A 20,284-nucleotide genomic window follows, 5' to 3' on the forward strand; every position below is an offset into this window, starting at 1 on the left:
TTTCTTTCTTTCTTTCTTTCTTTCTTTCTTTCTTTCTTTCTTTCTTTCTATTATCTCAGCCCACCAGTGACATTTTAAGTTAAATTCTCCAAGGCTGGCCAGGCATGGTGGCAAATGCCTTTAATCCCAGCACTCTGGAAGCAGACAGATCTCTGGGAGGAGACCAGCCATGTCTAAGTTCTAAGACAGTTCTAAGACAGCTAGGATTGTAACACAGAGAAACCCTCTCTCAAAGCGACAACAAAAAATTCTCCAAGGCTGGGGAGCAGCCGCCCAACACTACTTATCAAAAGGCTGAGTGAACATGAGCCCACAGACCCTCTTCAGGGGATGTAGGCTCGGGGAGTTGCCCTTTATCCAAAATGTTTAGGACTAGATTAAAAATGTCTTTTCAGATTTTGAATATTTGCATATAAATAATGAGATGTTCTCAGGAATGGGACCCAAGTTTTACTATAATATTTATTTGTTTCATATGCACCCATACACACAGACTGAAGACAATCTGATATATTTTTAGTCTACCTGTGCTGTGTCTATGACCAAGCATACAAGGCCAAGTGTGGAGGCTTCCACTTACAGCTGCCATTATGACACTCAAAAAGGTCTTAGATTTTGAAACATTTTGCATTTCAGATAGGAATTCTCAACTTCCTTCCTTTCTGGCCTTGAATCTATGATGATCCTCCTGTCTCTGTCTCTCAAGCTCTAAGATAGCAGATGTGGGCTACCACACCCAACAAGATACCCAACTTGCACCTTAGTCTTCTTATCTAAGAAGGGAGATAATCTGGACATTTCTCTCAAGGGTTAGAGCTATGTGTCTATAAAACCTATTCCAGGAAGGGCTAGCCTTCTTGTTATCACCAAACTATGTACATGAAGACAGTGGTTTTGCGAAATGGCTACACATCCTGACTATAAGTGACTCATCGAATAGGTGTGAAATGTGTGATGCACGTCTAAGTACTTTGTGTATGTGTGTGTGTGTGTGTGTGTGTGTGTGTGCGCGCGTGTGTGCGCGCGCTCGAGTGCTGCTTTAGGGATTTAACCCTGGGCTTCACGCATGTTAGGCAAGTGCTCCACCGCTAAGCTACACCTCCAGGCGCTAAATACTTCCAACAATTTGAATCCACGTTTATGAGATTACAGTGCCAAATCACAGTCTTTACATGTAGGGGCTTCTCCTGAGGGATCAGATAGATATTGGAGGTCAAGACAGACTTGTCAACACTGATTAACAATGGGTCACTAAACTCGGTGTGGTGGCATATGCCTGTAATCCCAGGACTTGGAAATCGAATCAGGGGCATTGCTGTAAGTTTGAAGCCACCCTGATCTACATAATGAGTTCTGGGCCAGCCAGGGTGACACAGTGAGATCCTGTCTCAAAACTAAAAACAAAGATCAATGGATCACTGCCACCCAAAATGGTATCCAGCGCCACTCAACGAATGTTTGTAGTTTTTCGGATGAGGATGAAGCACCGGTAGACCAAAGCTCTATGAGGAGCAGGACCCAATAGTATTTTGCACAAAGACAACAAGATGATGAAATTTTAAAAGGTTGAACATACTTAGGATGGGAAGAAAGTAACTAGATGCCACACAGAAGCAAATGTTGAAACCCTTTACTTAGATTATGGAAATCAAATGTAAGTATCAAGACGATAGTTCATAGCTAAATAAGATCCCTGAGAGGCAATAAGTGACTGTAATAGCATATCGCATCAATGATATGACTTCATTAATACAGGGGATGCTGAGTGGGGTGATTCATACCTTAATCTCAACGCTGAGGAGGTGCTAAGGCAGGTGATGCCTGTGAGTTTGAGGCTGGTCTGGTCTATGAAGTTCTAGGCCAGCCAGAGCTACACAGTGAGACCCTGTCTCAAAAATGAATGAATAAATGAATGAACAAATAAATAAATAATATTTATGAGATGCTAGGATAGCAGAAGCAATCCCTGAATCAAGGGATTCCGAGTGGTTCAAAAAGAAAAGATCCTGATGGTGCTTTATTGGTATGAATGGAAATCAGAGCATGGAAAAAAAAAAAACAAAACAAAACCCTACTTGCTCAGTAAAAAGGTATGAAGTGGGTTACTGGATTGAGGGTGTTCTGGTCTAGTTGGGCCTCCTCTGAACACAGTGTTTTATACTCTGTGGATGATGGGCCTTAAGGCAAGTGGCAAACTAAAGCACTTGTACATGAAGACAGCTAGATGGGTTTTGTTTGTTTGTTTTTCAAAACAAGATTTCTCTGTGTAACAGAAACCTCTGGCCTTGAACTCACTGAGACCCCCCTGCCTCTGCCTGCAAGTGCTGGGATTGAAGGAGCAAACCACCACGCCCAGCAGAAGACAGCTAAATGTAAAGGAGGCCAGAGAATTCAAACTTCAACACTGCCTAGTTAAAAAAAAAAAATAAATGCAAATAAACATTTTTGAAGTCAACTTAGCAGTCTTCAATAGGGGAAACAGGTAAAATTATATTAAACAATTAATTATATTAAAACAATTAGAATATTACATAGTCATTAACAAAAGTCAAGATCCAACTATGAATTACTAAGAAACAATCTATTAGTTATATTTTTAAATTTAAAAATAAAGCTTCAAAAGAACATATGCCATATCATTCATACACATAAATCTTTTTTAAATGGAGTTTAAAAAGGACACATTTTCTTTTCAACTGTATTAAGAGAAAAAGTCTTCTGGATGTATACATGGTACACAGTCATGGGAATGACTGCCAGAATTAGGCTGGGGACTGAAGAGAGAGAACTGTTTTCTCTAGGGGAAAGGATACCACATAGCTCCAGGAAAAGCAGCAGGAAACAGGACATGTGGAATTGGTTACCAAATTCAGGGTGTTTGCGTAGGAAGGTTGTGGGGTGTTGACTCCTCTCAAATACTAAAGAGCTGTCCTATGAAAGGGAGCCACTCAGCTCAAGGCCAGTCTGGTCTAACAGAATGAGTTCCTCGACAGCCAGGGCTACACAGAGAAACTCTGTCTCGAAAAACAAAACAAAAACAAAGAGAGAGAGAAAGAAAGAAAGAAAGAAAGAAAGAAAGAAAGAAAGAAAGAAAGAAAGAAAGAAAGAAAGAAAGAAAGAAAGAAAGGGGCCCAGTCCCCGACAGCACTGATGTCAGCTGCCTTTTATGCAGTGAGATGGACATGCCCACAGAGCTGTGGCAGAGACACAGCTGGTGTAGGGTTTGTCCCACATGTGGGCTAGCTAGACTTGGAGTCCTCCTGGACCCACGCTTTTAAGGTTTGTGATTGGCAATATTGTTTCCTCTTGCAGAATTTGGGTAGGGTTGTTTTGCCAAACGATGATGTTAATTTGAGGGGAAGGTAGTCTGGAAAGTGCTTGTGGTGCAAGCTTGGAGACCTGAGTTTAAGCCTCAGAACCCACGTAAAAAATGCTTGGCATCTGCTTGTAATCCCAGTGCTGGGGAGGCAGAGGTAGACCGATCCCAGGGTTCAAAGGCCAGCCAGCCAAGCTTTGGTGAGCTTCAAACCAGAGACCCTGACTCAAAAAAATAAAGTGGACAATGCATGAGGAATAAGACCCAAAGCTGACCTCTGACCTCTTCCCATATAAACACATGGATGCATCAGCCCTTGCATACACGCGCGCACACACACACGAAAAGATGTTAAAGCAATGCCACCTGCTTTCATGACTGTTTCATTATAGAATATTTCATTGATAAATATTTTAGCACCAGAACAAGCAAGATCTTGACTTATAAGAATGGAATGTGTCCAGTTTCACAAAAGTTCACTTAGTTTTCTCCTGCTTGGCTTTCACTGTAAAGAGCAGACTGGGAATACCAAACGTGGGAATACAAGGCCCAGGATGAAAGGCAGGAAGAATAAAGCCCCCATGCCGGGAGAGGTAGCCCTCTGGCTCTCTTCTGAGGACAGAGGTGTCAGCCTCATTGCCACTTTAGCCCTAAGAATCTGGGTGACTCTGTACCCTGGATTTGGGGTTTCAATCCAAATTTGTGTCCATAGGTTATAAAAAGTCAAGTGGCCACAGTACCAGATGTCAAGGATGACCCCATCCCCATCATGTTATATACATTAAAATGGCCAGAACAGCAGGAGACCATAAATCCAGGTCTTCTTAAGGGGCCTTTATAGAGGACTCTGTTTTGATCTGGGATAGTTGCCTGAATGACCAAGCTCGCACAGTGCTTGCAGAGTCCTATCCACACCCTGGGTCCCAAGCAGGCCCCAGCACTCAGCACCCAGTTGGCCAGGAGCTGGGATGCCTCCGCAAACAGCTCCAAGCAAGTGCTGGAGTTGGGAAATATTTACCAGAGCTGCCTAGGGTGTCTGTTTGCATAAATCCAACAAGCTTGTCCTCCTGGGAAAAGGAGCAAGTTTGTGGATCTGAAGGAGAAAAGACTTTGACAACAGATAGCTACACAAGGAGAAGGCAGCCAGCCGTATCACAGAACCCAGGATGGACACTGTAGTAGATGGGCATGTTCGTCCCACTGCCCATCCGTTAGGAAGCCTGCTTTCATGTGTCTGCATGTAGCTCATATACACATATTCACACACTTACACAAACACACAGTAAGGAGAAGTGAGATTAATGTGTAACTCATATGCCATGAGTTCTCTGGAGGCCAGAGAACAATTTGCAAAAGCTGATTCTCTTTCCACCATGTGGTTCTCAAGGACTGAACTTATGCTGTAAGGCTTGATAGCAAGTGCCCTTACCTACTGAGTCTATCTATTGGCCCAGATTTTCAAACTTCTGATTAGGAGTTTGGCGTAGTGACACTTTTGAGGTAGAGTCAGAAGATGAGGAGTTCAAGACCAATTTTGGTTACATAGCAAAGCTGAAGGTAACCTGGGCTACTTGAGGTAATCTCAAAAACAAACAAACAAAAATGTAGAGAATTTTTAATTTAGAACATGGCTGCTCTGGCAAGAGAGCACATCCAAAGACCTAGGACTGTGCGATCTGGCTGGAATACAGACAGACTTTAATCCCAGGAGTCAGAGACAAGCAGATCTCCTAGTTCATGGCTAGGCTGATACAGAGCAAGTTTCAGGTAAAGAAAAGCTTAGGTCTAAGAGTGGTAGTACATGCCTTTATTCCCAGTACTCAGGAGACAAAGGCATGAAGATCTCTTGAGTTCTGGTCAGTTGCTATTCTGCCAATTTGGTTGAGTCAGTGATTTGAGAAGTGGTACAGTGGAGTAGTGGAGTTGAGTTTGTGGCAGTTCAGTTTGTGGAATTCAGAGACAGTTTTAACAGGGAGAGTTTTACAGAAAGAGGTTGAAGTGAGAACAAGCTAGGCACAGGTGAAGACAGAACAAGCCAGAGAATGAGAAGGAGCCAGAAGATTAGAACAAATTGCTAGAGTTAGTTTGAGGCCAAGCAGAGCAATTCAATGAGAAACTGAGAGAAGCCAGATTAAATCAGTCAGCTTGGAGAGGAGTGTGAGCCAGAACAGCTGAGCTGAACCAGTCACCCTGAGTTCAGAAAGAGCTAGAGAGGGTGAGCTTATTCAGAAGTAAGTCTCAGAGGCTGACGACATTCTAGGTCTAGATTAGTGTGTACGGAGGCTAAAAGCTTCCAGGGCTAGGCCTAGTTTAGCAGATGGAGAGAGTAAGGCTCCCAGGTGACAGTTAAATCAGGTAAATAAAAGTTACTTTAACATAAAAATAGTAACAGGGGCAAAGGAAATGACTTTGTGGGTAAGAGCGGTTATTGTCCAAGCATGAGGAGTCCCCACACATTTTAAAAGCAGGCATGATCACATGCAGCTGTAATCCCAGTTCTGTGGTGGTGATAGGAGGGGTTACAGACAGGAGGATTCAGATCACCAGCTTAGGTCCAGGTTCACTAAGGGAACCAGTTCGTCTCAAAAGAATAAGATGGGAGTAGTAGATACAATGTACTCCTTTAGTGCATCCATGTGTACAGACACATACACACACATGCACACACACACATGCACACACACACACACACACACACATTTATAAGCAAGGAAAAGTGAGATTAATATGCAGCTTACATTCAGCAAACCCAACTGGCTGGTATCTCCTCCACCTCCAAAAAAAAAAGAGACATTGTTTTCTGAAAAGAATCAACCCAGCATTTAAACTGCATGTGTACAAGTGTGTGTGTGTGTGTGTGTGTGCTAAGGGGTGAGCATATATGTATGTGTGTACACGTGTGGGTGCTCATGTGCCACAGGTTCACATGTAGAAGTCAGAAGACAACTTTCTGAAGGTTTGTTTTTTTGTGTGGTCTTTCAAGACAAGGTTTCTCTGTGTAGCATGTGTGTGTTTGTTTATATGCTTTTAGTTTTTCGAGACAGGGTTTCTCTGTGTTGGACTCACTTTGTAGATCAGACTGGTCTCAAGCTCACAGAGATCTGCCTACCTCTGCCTCCCTGAGTGTTGGGATTAAAGGTGTGTGCCACACAGCCTAGCTTTTTTTAGTCTTTTAAAGCCAGGGTCTCTCGTAGCCCAGGTTGGCCTCAAACCTGTATATAGCCGAGAATGCCCTTGAACTTCCTGCCTTTTTGCTCCCAAGTACTGGGCTTACAGACTCGGACCCCTTGCTAGTATTTCTTTAAATGCAAGCTCTCTTGGTGATGAAAACAATAAGATGCCACCTACCAAAATTATTTTTGTAAGTATTTCAAAATCCACTCTCTTAGGTGCAGAGAGGCATGCCTGAATGTATCAAGACTGGATACATTTTATCAAGACTGAATGTATCTGGGCTGGAGAGATGGCTCAGAAGTTAAGAGCACTGGCTGCTCTTCCAGAGGTCCTGCATTCAATTCCCAGCAATCACATTCCCAGCTCCCAACCATCTATAATGAGATCTGGTGATCTCTTCTGGCATGCGGAAAGAACATTGTCTACATAATAAATAAGTAAATATATATTTTTTAAATTAAAAAAAAAAAGACTGCCATATCTTTCTCTTCAGCAGATTGGGCTGTGCACAAGAACATCGGTAAAGGAGACTGAGAGGAAGACCAGCAGATGGGAAGACCAGAGCAGAACTGTCAGCTGGGTTCCAGAGCCTGCCCACCGGCAAGCTTGAGGAGAAGGGGCTAATTGGAGGCAGGCTGTTGTGAGGTGGTGCAGCTGAAACCAGCATTGCTGCAGAATTTGAAACTCTAGCAATAAGGCCCACAGAAGAGCATTTATTTTCTCCAGACATTTATACTTGTGGTCATTTCATCATGTTTAATGTTACTATTCCCTTCCATTTTATAGAGGGGAAACTGAGGCTTCTGACCGCATCAACCAACTCATCAATGGCCTGGTTGCACAGCTCCTGAAAACAGAGCTTATTAGAATGCAGCTAGACCTATAGCTACCATACTGTCCTCTGCAGGGCTGGACCAGAGCTCACTGTGGTAGTCCATGTAACCATGGAGTAGACAGAAGATGCCAGGGCAGGGCAAGGGCAACATATAAAAACAAGATATGAGTAGGATCATCAGGGAATAGGAGCCAAGAGGTTTGGGGAGGGGTGTGCCATGAGAGAGAAAAGAGGTCACGTCTCCATACTCAACCCAGACACCAGCAGCAGAAGCCTAGAGGGCTCCTGGCATGGTGAGGGCAAGAGCAATTGGCAATTCAAGAACAACCTTGAATTGGAGATAAGGGGCCACAGTGCCTATGGCCCAGTCAGCACTAAAGGTGCTGAAGGTGATTAGGTTAAGTCCTACTCTGCCACTTAATTGCAAGTCACTTTAGAATTCTATTCCTCGGTTTCCTTATCTATCAAAGAGAACAACAATGTTTTATATTCTCTCTCTCCCTGTCTGTCTCTGCCTTTCTCTGTTTTTATTTGTTTGAGACAGGGCCTATATCCCTGGCTGGTGTCCAAATTTTTTTATATAGCTGAGGCTGGCCTTGAACTTCTGATCCCTAGTGCTGGGAATGCAAGCACACAGCATCAGGCTCTGTTTGCTGAGCTACATCTTCAACATTTTTTTTGTTTTGAGGTGGTGTCTCTTACTATGCAACCCTAGCCTTGAACTGCTCTGTCTGTTGAGTGCTGGCATCAAGGTGTTTGCCAATGCACCTGGCCACTTGTTTTTACTCCATGGCCTAGGCTGGCCTCTCAACAATCCTCTTGCCATAGTCTCCAGTGCTGAGTTTACAGGCATGAGCCACCATACATGGCTTTTGCATGGTCTGTCCTCTGTAAATCACCAAGTCGAGGGACACACGATGTGAGGTGATCTGGTCTTAGGATAAACTGAGCAAACACATTTGAGTCCATAAGATGGTCTGCAAAGCCACCCACATCACAGGCATTCCAGGAGAAGGTGGAAACAGGGACACTTTCAGCTGAAGCCGTAATTCCTAGAGAATTTTTCTGAGAGATACTAGGGAAGCCCGCACACCCAGGAAGCCCTCTGCCTCAGGGCAGAGAGAAAGCCAGGCCCTGCCCCTGGCCTGTGGGCACGACATGCAAACATGGCTCTCCTCCCTGTACCCTTCTCACGCACAGCCGAGGGAGGCGGTAGCTCCCAGAGCCAGGGGAACCCTCTCTGGGTGGGAACGTTTTTTGCACCCCGCCCTTCACCTGGCAACCCTCCATGAGCTTAAGATACAATCTCTGCTTTCCCCACTGGTAAGCCCCAGGCAAGAGAGGTTTGCAGGAGTTGGTAGGAGAAGGCTCTGTATGCATGGAAAAGTACTGGCCATCAAGTGAGGGGCTCTAGGTGAGATTCGATCAGGTATCTGGAGTATCTGGAGCCTCCTTTCTCTTGCTCTCCCTGCTTCTCTTTCTCAAACCAGCCTGGCATGGTGAGAAGTCAGACAGACCTGTCTGATACCCAAGGTCTTCCACAGGGAAGTTAGGACGCTTTTTGGGCTGGAGTTTCCCTAGCCCTACAATGGGAATAACAGTGCTTGCCTCACTGGCTGTCGTCAGGATGAGGCAATCTCAGACAAGGCAGGACCTATGGAAAGTACCCAGTGCGCATCCACCTAGGCTGGAAACCCAGGCTCTAGGCAAGTCCCTTGACCTCTTCTAGACTCACTTTCCCACGTCTTAAAATGGGAATCAGTATGAAAAAAAAATCTACCTCTCTGGGTTGTTCTAGGTTTGTTTGCTTGTTTGGGCTGATGGGGCCTAGAGCTTTGTGCATGAGGCAAGAGCCCTGGTGCAGTGCGAGGTTTAATGAGTCACTGTTCGTGCAGTGTATAGCCATCCCTTGACCGCCAGAAACCAAATCCGTCTCCTCTTTCAAGACCTCTGCTCTAAAAAGACTCTGTAAAGGAAGGGAGATGGCTAGCCCCACTTTTAGCCTCACCAGCAACATCTATGTATACAAAAGGCCACTCTTGCACAATTCCCAGAAGAGCTCCCCAGCACACACACACACACACACACACACACACACACACACACATACTTTTGATGCCTAGAAAATACAGAAAAGGGCCTCGACACTCTCCCACCTCCATCCTTAATGTTGTCCACCCAATAGCCTGGGGCCAGAGAATGCTCCAGAATGTACCCACAAGTTAATGGGCAGTACTGGGGCCTGAGCAGCTAGACCCAGCCTCCTTACTGCAGAAAGACATGCAGGTGGTTCCTGTGACCATCCAGAGAAAGCAGAGACTGGGGTTCTTGCCTGCCACTCACTACCCTACCCTCCTTTCTAAAAGGAAGGCTTGCTTTGCTTGATGCCAAGGGCACTGCCCAGGCTGTAAATAAGAAACAGCTGTTAGCAGCCTTAGGCCAAAGCATCAAGTATGCCTGGCAAAGGGGGACATTCAGCTCTGCAAAAAGCACACGTGTTTATTGTTGCTTCCCTGTCCAAGCTTAAGGAGGCTTAGGCCAAAAGATGACAGATTCCAACAAGGGACAGGGTATGAACTTTCTAGAAACGTCTGTAGCTTGACCTACCTGGTGTAAGTCTGGCCAAGAAGCCAACACAAAAGGAGGGATGCTGGTTTTCTGTTCATCAGAAAGGATTGGAGGCTGAAGACTATTGGTGAGTCCTGTATGCCAGAGATGCTTGAGTACCGTACAGGCCTGCATTCATTCTCAAAGCATTGCGAAGAGTGCACAAGGGGTCTGCGCCCAACTCTGGGTGAGAAAACTAAGGTCTATCGGAGTGAGCCAACAGGTCAACCTGGCTGTGCCTCTCCATCAAACCAGAGCGTCAGGTGACAGGACCGTGGAGCGGAAGACTCACTGGGCCAGCTTTCAGCCTGGATTTGTGGACAGTGTGGCACGGGAAGAAAAGCCCTCACCGCCTCAGTTTCTTCACCTCTAGACTGGGCATGATGCCCACTACCTATATATGTATAGTTTGCTATCCATATTTTTCAAACAATGATGTTTGCCAAACACTTCTTACTCAGTGCCTGGAATGTAGTCAAATACCAATAAATGTTATATTATCATGCACACGAAGGCTATGGCGGAGAAATCACTAGAGTCATGTAATCTTGTCAGTTATCTTCTGCTTGAAAGCTCTGCTCCACCCGTGCCCAGTCAGTCACCCAGTCAAGCCAGCTTACTCTCTGCGGAGGTGGCCCTGGCTTACATACTCTCCATTCAATGACTTTTTTTTTTTTTTTTTTTTTTTTTTCTCGACAGAGGATTTGAGCTCTCATTCAGCCCAGGCTAACCATCAATTTGATATTTTGCTGAGGGTACACTTGAACTTCTAATCTTCCTGCCTTTGAGGCCCAGCACTGTCTCCTGGCTGGAATGAGAAAGCGCCTATAAACGTGAGCACTTTTGGAGAGATGAGGGTTTGCCCCTTTGCCAGCCCTGATTGGCACTTTGGCCTGAGACTGGGTATCATCTGTTCCCTGTTTGTGGCCTTGGCAACGGTCTCGGTACTAAGAGGGCTAAGCTTTGCGGAAAGCGGAGCAGTGAGCGGCAAGAAGGAGCAGAAGCAGCTCCAAGGTCCTCCGGTCTTACCAGGCTGGATGGCAAACAGATCTAGGAAACAGAGGCTGTGCTTTATTTCTGGGGAGCCTGTTTCCAGAGCCAGAGGGGGAACCCCCATGCCTCACTTCCCATACCCCTATGTAGAAGGACAACAGCCAGAGGTCCATCTGGCTCTGCCTCTTGGCGCAACAGACGTGGCATACCCTTGGCAGACTGTGATTGGTTCGCTTGCTGAAGTCCAAGGGGTGATTTTTCTGGCTGTCTTAACGATTGGAGGCGCCACTCAACTTTACTGGGCAGAGTCCTCGTTCTGGTTTCATGGTGCCGCAGGACACGGAGCCAAACAAGAAACATTTGTTCGTGTTACCAACAGCTCTCGCACTATCTTCAAATGCCCCCACTGGACATGTGTGTTGGCAAACAGCTAGTCTTCAATCATAAAGTTTGTACCCCAGTTCCGTCTGGCGTGCAAGCACAGACTCTCCTTCGCCCCTTTTCCCTTCCTTCCCTACTCTTTCTGACAGAGTTTTATGAAGGCAAGGCTGACTTTAAACTCCATTTATACCTGAGAATGACTCTAACTTGTGATCCTCCTGCCTCACCTCCTAAGTGCTGGGGTGACAGGTGTATATCACCATGTCCAACTCTTTTAAACGTGTGTGTGTGTGTGTGTGTGTGTGTGTGTGTGTGAGCGCGAGCGCAGAAAGCTCTGCCTGTGTATTAGATTACACATGAGAGCAACCATGCCCAGATTTTTTTTCATGGATGCCAGCGATCCACAGTCAGGTCCTCGTGACTGCTCAGTGGGCTCCACTGACTGGAGCCCTCTTCCTGGCCCTTTTGCACACTCAGCACCTACTCTACGCTGGTACGCTGCTTTCTTTTTGTTTCTATTTTAGTTTTCTTTTTGTTGGTGGTGCACACTCAATCCAGGCTTCACGCAAGACTAACAGATGCTTTGCCACTGAACTACACTCTGAGGCCCAATTTCCTTTTTAATTAAAATTTTGTTTTTGAGACAGAATCTTCTGTAGATTCTGTAAGCTGACTGAGCTCACTGTCCAGGGTAGCTTCAAGCCAGAGATCCAGCCTCCTGAGTGCTTGGATTACATGTGTGCACCATGAAACCCGGTGCCATGTTGGTGAGGGCATTTGTGTTTTGTTCTGCTTGAGCTCTACCAAATCTTAGCATTTTTTGAAAACCATGGCTTTTGAAACAACCTCCATCTTCATTTGTGCCCACATTGCCATCTCATTAATCCTTTGAGGAATGTGCCCAAGAATTTGCTTGTTGAAAGCAAACTGTCTTAATTGTAACTTCTTAGCTTTCTCCTTTTTAGTAAAATTAGAGAATTTTATTTTATTTTTTTAATACAGGGTCTCAGTGTACTGCCCTGGCCAGTCTGGAATTTACCATGTAGACCAGGATGACTTTGAATTCACAGAGATCCTCTCTGGGGCTGAGATTGCAGAGGTGAGCCATCATGTCTAAAATTTTTTTTTTTAATTTATACCAATTTCATTTTAAGATTTTAAAATTTTGTATTTTTATTTTCCAGACAGGGTTTCTCTGTTAGCCCTGGCTGTCCTAGAACTTGATTTTTTTAGACCAAGGTGGCCTTGAACTCAGAGATCCACCCGGCTCTGTCTCCCTAGTGCTGAGATTAATGGCGTGCTCCACCACATCTGGGCATTCTAACATCTTAAAGGGGCTTTTCAGAATCCTGTCATGCTGGGTCTGGTAAGAAAGCGATTTAGAGAGATATGTGAGTGGGTGTGTAGCCTGGCTCCATTGGCTAAGAAGCAAGTTTCTAGTTCTTCCTCTACCAAACTTTTTGTGGTGTGTGTGTGTGTGTGTGTGTGTGTGTGTGTGTGTGTGTGTGTGATTCTGTAATTCTGATGTCTTAGGAAGCTTGTTGTGGCCATTCATCAAAACCCTGTTTCCAACATAGCACTGCCAGGCTCCTCTACCTATTTCTATCGGGATATTGCGTGCTGTTATCCTGTAACCCAACTCTGCTTCATAAAGGTGTTGAATTGTGCTTTAGTGGCTCTCCTTCTCCTGCTTCTACCCCCCCTTGCTGGGAACTGAACTCAGAGCCTTCTGCACACTAGATTAGCACTCTACGGCTGAGCTGCAATCCTAGCCCTTTTGAGACTAGATCTTACTAAGTTGTCCAGACTAGTGTTGAACTCTCTCTATAGTCCAGAGAGGCTTTACACAGGCCATTTTTCTATTTAGTCTCTTGAGTAGCTGGATTACAGACCCGGCTACTTGTATCTTTTATTTAGAACCTCCAGTTTGGACAATCCAGCTTCCACGCGGGACAGTGCTGGAATGCTGTAACAGGGAAATGGAGAACCTGCCACTTTCCATTCTCAGCCTCCTGGGCTTTCAAACAGGTGGCTCTGTGTTTCTTTCTAGCATGTTGAACCTCTCCCTGGGAGTTGTGTATGCTTGGAGCAGTCTTTTAAACTTAGGGATTCCCCCTGTGGATGCTACTATATGCAGGCTCGGCTCCTGGGAGTTACAATCTGTTTCCCCACGTTGGACTGGGAGTGCCCTTGGGCAGGGACCATGTTGCTCTCCTTCCCCACTCCACAGCACCCAGCCAAGCACAGGTTTGTAGAACTAAGCCAAACCCAGCCAGGTCCTTCCTTTGCTCTTTAAGATCAGCAGTTCCTGGGTACCCTGTGCTGGGAGCTTATTCTGCTACCCACAGGCTCTTCCTCCCATGTCAGCTGTAGAGCCTGGAGTTGCCACTCTGGGTGTGCCCCATGGACCTCCCCAGAGAGGATGCTCCATCACTCTGAATCTTCAGAGACCTTTCCTCAAACTGAACCTTGCTGGTTTTATAAAGGGTGTTAAATAATTGGCCCTCTGGAGCCAATTAATTAAATACTACATGTTTGTGTGTGTGTTAGCGCCAGAGACAAATTCAGTGCTATGTAGGGGCACAGCAGGGCAATTGCTTTGTATGAGATGGTGTGGGAGTCAACAGGATAGAGGTGAGCCATATATGGTGTCAGTGGGCCCCAAATACTGCCAAGCTGGGACTGACAGGGAACCCCAGGTCACTGGTTTTTAGCTTGGAGGACAGGATGAAGATACTTTCCAACTTGCTTTAGACTCCCCTGATAGCTCACAGAACTAGGAGTCTGGGTATGGTGGCACATACTTGTAATCCTGGAACTTCAGATATAAAGGCAGTAGGGTTCAAGGTCAGCCTTGGCTACCAGAGTAGGTACAAGGCTAGCCTAAGCTACATGAGACTTTGCCTCAAACAAAATAGAACAGAAAACTCCCCCAAATATTCAAGGCACCCTCCATCCCTCTCAGAAGAGCCCTGCTCCTCATCTAAGCCATCCGCTGGCTTCCCCTGGGTGCCATCGCCATGCCCCCTTTCCCCACTCCTCACCTCCTCAGCCCCAAAGCGTCTCTTCACACTCTCCTTTTTAAGCCAATGCTTTCATCCCTTTCACTATCCCCTTCCTCAAAAGAGGATTCTGCTGTACAAATCCTATCATGTCCTTAACTGCCATTCAATTCTCCACAGAGATTGCTTGGTATTTGCGCTCACCGAGGACCACACTAGCCACCATCACTACTGGACTCCCTGTGTAGTCTACAGTCCTCTTGTTCTCTGAGGGTAGTCAGGGCCGCAAGCCAGAGCCTCATGCTTTTATTCATCCCTTTCTCTTTTTGATCCACAACCAACACTCCTGATCATACCTCAAGAGGAGCTCTCTCAAATCCAGGTCTCTTCATAGCCAGTGAAATGAAGACATACCATATTCACCGAAAATGCTACAGTCTACGTGTTCAGGTGCTTGTGTAAGGAGCACACACCTGGGTTCACTTTGATCTTCAAAACCACCCCATATAACAGATAACCACCCCATATAACAGATACCGTTATTCTCTCATCTTGCTTATGAGACCGAGCTACACAGAGATAGACGATCGTACCCAGGGACACACAATCACTTAGCACAGACCCAGGGTTTGAAGTGGCTCTGAGGATACACTCGGCATCTTTGCTCTGATCCCAGACTTACCCGCTGGTGTTCATTCCACCATTCCACCTCTCCTTTCCTATGTCCATTCTTCATACATCCTCCTTCCCTTCCTCAAGCCCATGGCCCATCAGCGCCCTGTCCTTGACCAATATTAGTTACGTTTGGAATGCCTGTGACCCACTACTTTCTGTAGGAGAAGCTCTGAGCTTCATGGCCAGGCACTCAGAAGCCTTCTTAACGTGGCTCAACCCACAGCTCCGGCTTCATGTTCTTCCAGCTCATCCCTTGGTCCTCGCCAGTTCCCCCCAAACTGAGCCTTTTCTCCACATGAAGTCTTCATTCTCAGTGTCTCCTGTGCCTGGGACTCTCTTGCCCCTTGCTGCCAGTCAGAGTTCCATATTTCCTTACCCATCCACTACCAGACCACCTTTACAGAGATTCTCAGGCAGCACCCTCGTTGCTTGTGGAAGTCTCTGCTCACACTGTGATTCCCTTCTTACAGGGGACACCGTCTGTCTCACATATAAGAACAACTAATAGTCAGGAAACCAGCAGAGGGTCCCAGATATGACTTGCTGGGTCTTCCTATCTTTGTTCTAATATCACAAAGGATTCTTTTCACTGAATAGCCCAAGATCAAAAAGTCTAGAAAGGCTTTCTGGAACATTCCATTTTCACTTGCCTCCTACAGGATGACTCTCGACCCATTTCTTTTACAAGAAAATAAATAATGCCAGCTATGGTAGCACACCCAGAAGTCAGAGGCAGGAAGATCAAAGGTTCACGGACAGCCTGAGTCACTTGAGATCTGTCTCAAACAAACAAGCAAACGAACAAGAAGTGGAAGCCCGAGTCCAACTCATTAGAATGTAGTGGGTGGTAAACGCAGTGAGAGAAACCTCTTCATTTCATGAGGAAACTGAGGCCCAGAAGGAAGAGACGTGTGTCAGGTAAGCAACTAGCAAAGGGCAGGCAATACTGGAGACCAGGACTTGCCTCCATCTGGGCATCTGGCCTCTGCCTGCTGCCTTTCAACCCCATTGTACCTGCTCTGGGTCTAAGAGGCAGACACCTCTGCTCCTGGGTCCTTTCCCTGCATACAACTATCTCCTAAAGATCACTGGCTCAGCGTGGCTATGCTTCATGCAAAACACCCCTGCCTTATACAACTTCAGGACTGCAGTTCATCCAGCCCCAGGCCGAAACTCTTCATTGTACCAGCTAGCGTGGGGCTTTGCACAGGGGCGGCACCAAGGGCAGCAGCTCTTTCAGTCTGGGGAGTCTGACAACACTTTGTTTGTGTCTGAGCACAGCCATGCTTTCTTCCTGTCCTCGCCCCACTCCCTCTGTCTCCCATTTAGTCATAATGAGGTCATACTCAATCTCCGCTCCCAGGCCTCTCCCCAAGGATGGTGTGTCTAGCTGGAGATTCAGAGGAGGATTCGACAAAAGAACCAGGGGCAAATAAGCTCTAGAATCAGAAGTGTGGGTTCAAATCCTGCCCCAGCCAGTTGACCAATTGCATGACCTTTGTCAAATTGCTTAATCGATCAGGTCCCTGCTGAAAAAGGCGGGGCTGCCTGGAAGGCAGTTTCCTCACCCGAAGAGTCAGAATAGCAACACATAATTATTTCCTGGACCACAGTAGGAATGATATGAGATTGAGCCTGCAGCATTGGCGGTCAGTGATTTTGGGCTGCCTTCCCTTTGTGTGAAGTACAGAGGAAGTAGATGTGACTGCCAAGTAGAAGCCTATACCCCCACTTCATCCAGCTAAGGGGGGGATGAAGGTCTGAGCCTGCTGAGATCTAACGGCCTTGGAGGGACAGGAGCAGAGAAGAAGAACCTTCCAGAGGCTGTGACTACGCCTATGAGCAAAGCCCCAGGAAAGAATTCAATACAGGTCTCTCCCTCCAAACTCCTTCCCAGAAGAAGAAAACTATGTCCCGTCTGTTCTTGTCAGTATTAAGAAACCAGAGCCCAATCAGTGGCAAGGCCACACTGAAAAGATGCCAGGACCTCTGTGTGGATGCCTGAGCTATCCAGCACAAGGACTTCTCAAACGATGTCACATAGGTGACCAAACACACTGCCTGGCAGCTGGCATGGCCACCTTTTAGTGTGAGTTCACCTCCTCGACTACTTACCAAATCCCAAGGGTAGTGAGAATCTGACCCAGGCTAAGGGTCCTGAGGCCTCAACCTACCCAATACTCTTTCAGAGTTATAAAGTCCTTGGATGTCTTTCTAGCATCAAATTAGCCTGGTTGAATCCCCCCCACTCCTCTTTCTGAGGGTTGAGGAAGGAGGAGTTGAGACAGGATCTAACTGCACCCCACCCCACACTGGGCTAAAACTCAGTAATCCTGCCTCCTACAGCACTGACTATACCTGAAGGGGAGGGACTCCAATGTCTGGCTGGCTGGAATTTTCTCTCAGATAAGAATCTGGCTCCCATCTAATGACATTGAGCAAGAAGTTGATTCTATAGCCTTCCTTTCTAGTTATTGCAGAATTTATTATACTGCATAAGCTGGGAGTCCTTCTTCATAGCTAACCCAGATCTCTCTTTAATAAGGCCTATGGCCCCTGGTCTCCAGGGCAAAGGGAGAGCAGTTGGTTTTCATTTGTTGGTAAAATTCTCAGCCTTCCTGGTGAATGAAACTGGATTACTTGCCTGCCTGAGAGGTTTTGGTTAAGGATTCTAAATTATCCCCTTTCTAACTATGAAGAATGAACAGCCTTTTTAGGAAATGTTGGTATCATGGATGGAAACAAAGGATTCCTGCATTCCAGGCAAGCACATTACCCCTGAGTTGCTTCTCCAGCCCAGGACTCCGCAAACTCCTCTCCATCATCAGAGAGCCCACATCATAGATCCACTGAGGCTCAACCAATACCGGAAGAGCTGAAGCTCTGCAGGTAGCTATGCCCACTACATGGTCTTCATGTGATTCACCCCCAAGCTGCTCCACTAATCAGAGCTCTCTAGAAGGCAGAGCCCAGCTCCAAATTGTGATGGTGGCTAGGAGGATGGACTCAGGGTCCTTTCATCCTGAAAGCTACACGACTGAGAATGATTGCCAACAAGTGTTATATTTCTCTGACACCCGCAGAATTTACAGGATAAAATGTCTTCTGAACCAAGTCCTTACCTGTCTGTTGAAATCCAGGCCATTTCGATCATTTCCTGGAAAGAGATAACAGATACATGTGTATTAGTCCCCCGTGTAATCAGAGGAGGGTGGCAAGAGGAAAAAGGATGCTGGGAGAGGAGCATACTTCCCCTATAGCCAGAATCTTCCTGTTCATCTTGTTGTCTGGAAACAAAGGGGAAAGTCACCTCTAGAAGAAGGAGCAGCCATGGAAAGTCACCTTGAGGGCAGGCTGACTTGCCCAAAGTCACATGGGAAGACCCACAGTGCCTGTTGTTGTTGTTTTGGTTTGGTTTTTGGTTTTTTGAGACAGGGTTTCTCTGTGTAGCCTTGCCTGTCCTAGACTCGCTTTGTAGACCAAGCTGGCCTCTAACTCACAGAGATTCACTTGCGTCTACCTCCCTGAGTGCAGGGATTTCATGTGTGCACCACTGGGCAGGACTGTTCTGTCGCATAAAGCCTATGTGCATCCCTCAGGCTTTCTGTCCTTCACTGATCAGCAAGAGGGGGCTGGTCAGAGACACTGAAAGGACAGTCCTCAGCCAACTGAGATTCCCCACCAGCCCCGCTCTCTAGGCTTTATAATACCTATGTCATGTCTGATATGTAGGTATCTGTCCTATCCCTCCAATCCCTGGCCTTGTATTTCTTGTTTTGTTCATCTCATCTCATTTCTTTTCATTGTTTGCTATTTTAAGATGGTCAAGTGTGGCTGGGGTGTGCTGGCACATTCTTGTAATTCTAATACTCAAGGCTCTCAAAAGAACAAAACCAAAAAAAAAAAAAAATGGTGGTCAAGTATAGTCCAAGCTGGTCTTTTTCCTGAGGATGACTTTGAATTCCTGATCCTCCTAACCCCACTCCCTAAATTCTGGGGTTACAGCTGTGTGCCACACCCAGACTTTTTCTTTTCTTTTCTTTTTCTTTCTTTCTTTCTTTCTTTCTTTCTTTCTTTCTTTCTTTCTTTTTTAAAGTAGGAGTGCTCTATTTGCATGTAGATCTGCATGCCAGAAGAGGGCATCAGATTACATTATAGGTGGTTGTGAGCTACCATGTGGTTCCTGGGAATTGAACTCTGGACCTCTGGAAGAGCAGACAGTGCTCTTAACCGCTGAGCCTTCTCAGCCCCCAGCCTTTTTATTTCTTGATAAATATTACACTGAAAAAGTAAATACCTGCTTAACAGGAAGCTGCTGGGTGCAAAGAAGCCTAAAACGACAGGGACGTTGCTCTGTAGGGACATAACCATAATTAATATTTGGGGGCAATTTTTAACCTCCCCCTGTTTTCTAAGGCAGGGTCTCATGTACCTAGACTGCTCTCAGACTTGCTATGTAGCTGAGGATGACACTGACTCCTGGTCCTCCTGCTTCTGCTTCATATGTGCTGGGATTACAGGCATGCACTACCGTGCTGGATTTACACTGTGCATAACTGGAATCTAGAACTTTGTGCGTGCTAACCAATCAGCCTACCAGCTGAGCCCATCTCCTGCCCACCTTATGGCCTTTTCATTTGAGTTTTTCTTTGTGGATGTTTCTCATCTGTTCAGACTCTTATCTTTTTTCCAGGAAGTAAATGTGCTTTTTATATGCTATTAAAACTATGCCTACTGGGCTAGAGAAATGGCTCTAGAGGTTAAGAGCACTGGCTGTTCTTCTTGAAGGTCCTGACTTCAATTCCCAGCAACCACAGGTGGCTAATGGCCATCTATAGTGAGATCTGGTGCCCTCTTCTGGTGTTCAGGCACACATGCAGGTAGAATACTGAAAAAATAATAAATAAACAAATCTTTTTTTAAAAAAGAACCATGCCTACTTCTCTTCTGTTTATATACTTCATTTTAACTGCTAAATAATATTCCATTATACGGTTATACCATAGTTTGCTTAAACACATAGTTTTTGCTAGATAAACTGAAGGAGAAAACCAGCTTCTGCAAGCTGTCCTCTGAGGGTAGGTATGGAGACATGGCTCAGCTGTTCAAAATACTTGCTGCTTGCTCTTCCAGAGGACCCATGTTCTATTTCTAGCACCTACATTGGGCAGCTCATAGCTTTGTATCATTCCAGCTCCAGGGGATCAGATGCCCATTTCTGGCCAATGCCAGAAACATATACGAAGATACTCATACACACACACACACACACACACACACACACACACACACACACACACA

General features: G+C 46.0%; 1 protein-coding gene across 1 annotated transcript in view; it reads right to left on the minus strand.

Moving 5' to 3' along the window:
* The window catches only part of Pou2f3 (POU class 2 homeobox 3), an 82,861-nt gene that overhangs the window by 33,093 nt on the left and 29,484 nt on the right, over positions 1 to 20,284 (minus strand). Inside the window, exon 3 of the mRNA XM_055622248.1 lies at positions 18,106 to 18,140. Coding sequence (XP_055478223.1) covers positions 18,106 to 18,140 — 35 coding nt within the window. The remainder of the gene's footprint in view (positions 1 to 18,105; positions 18,141 to 20,284) is intronic.

The sequence above is a fragment of the Psammomys obesus genome, unplaced genomic scaffold (assembly GCF_907164565.1).
Source record: "Psammomys obesus unplaced genomic scaffold, mPsaObe1.curated_primary_1811, whole genome shotgun sequence".
NCBI lineage: Eukaryota > Metazoa > Chordata > Mammalia > Rodentia > Muridae > Psammomys > Psammomys obesus.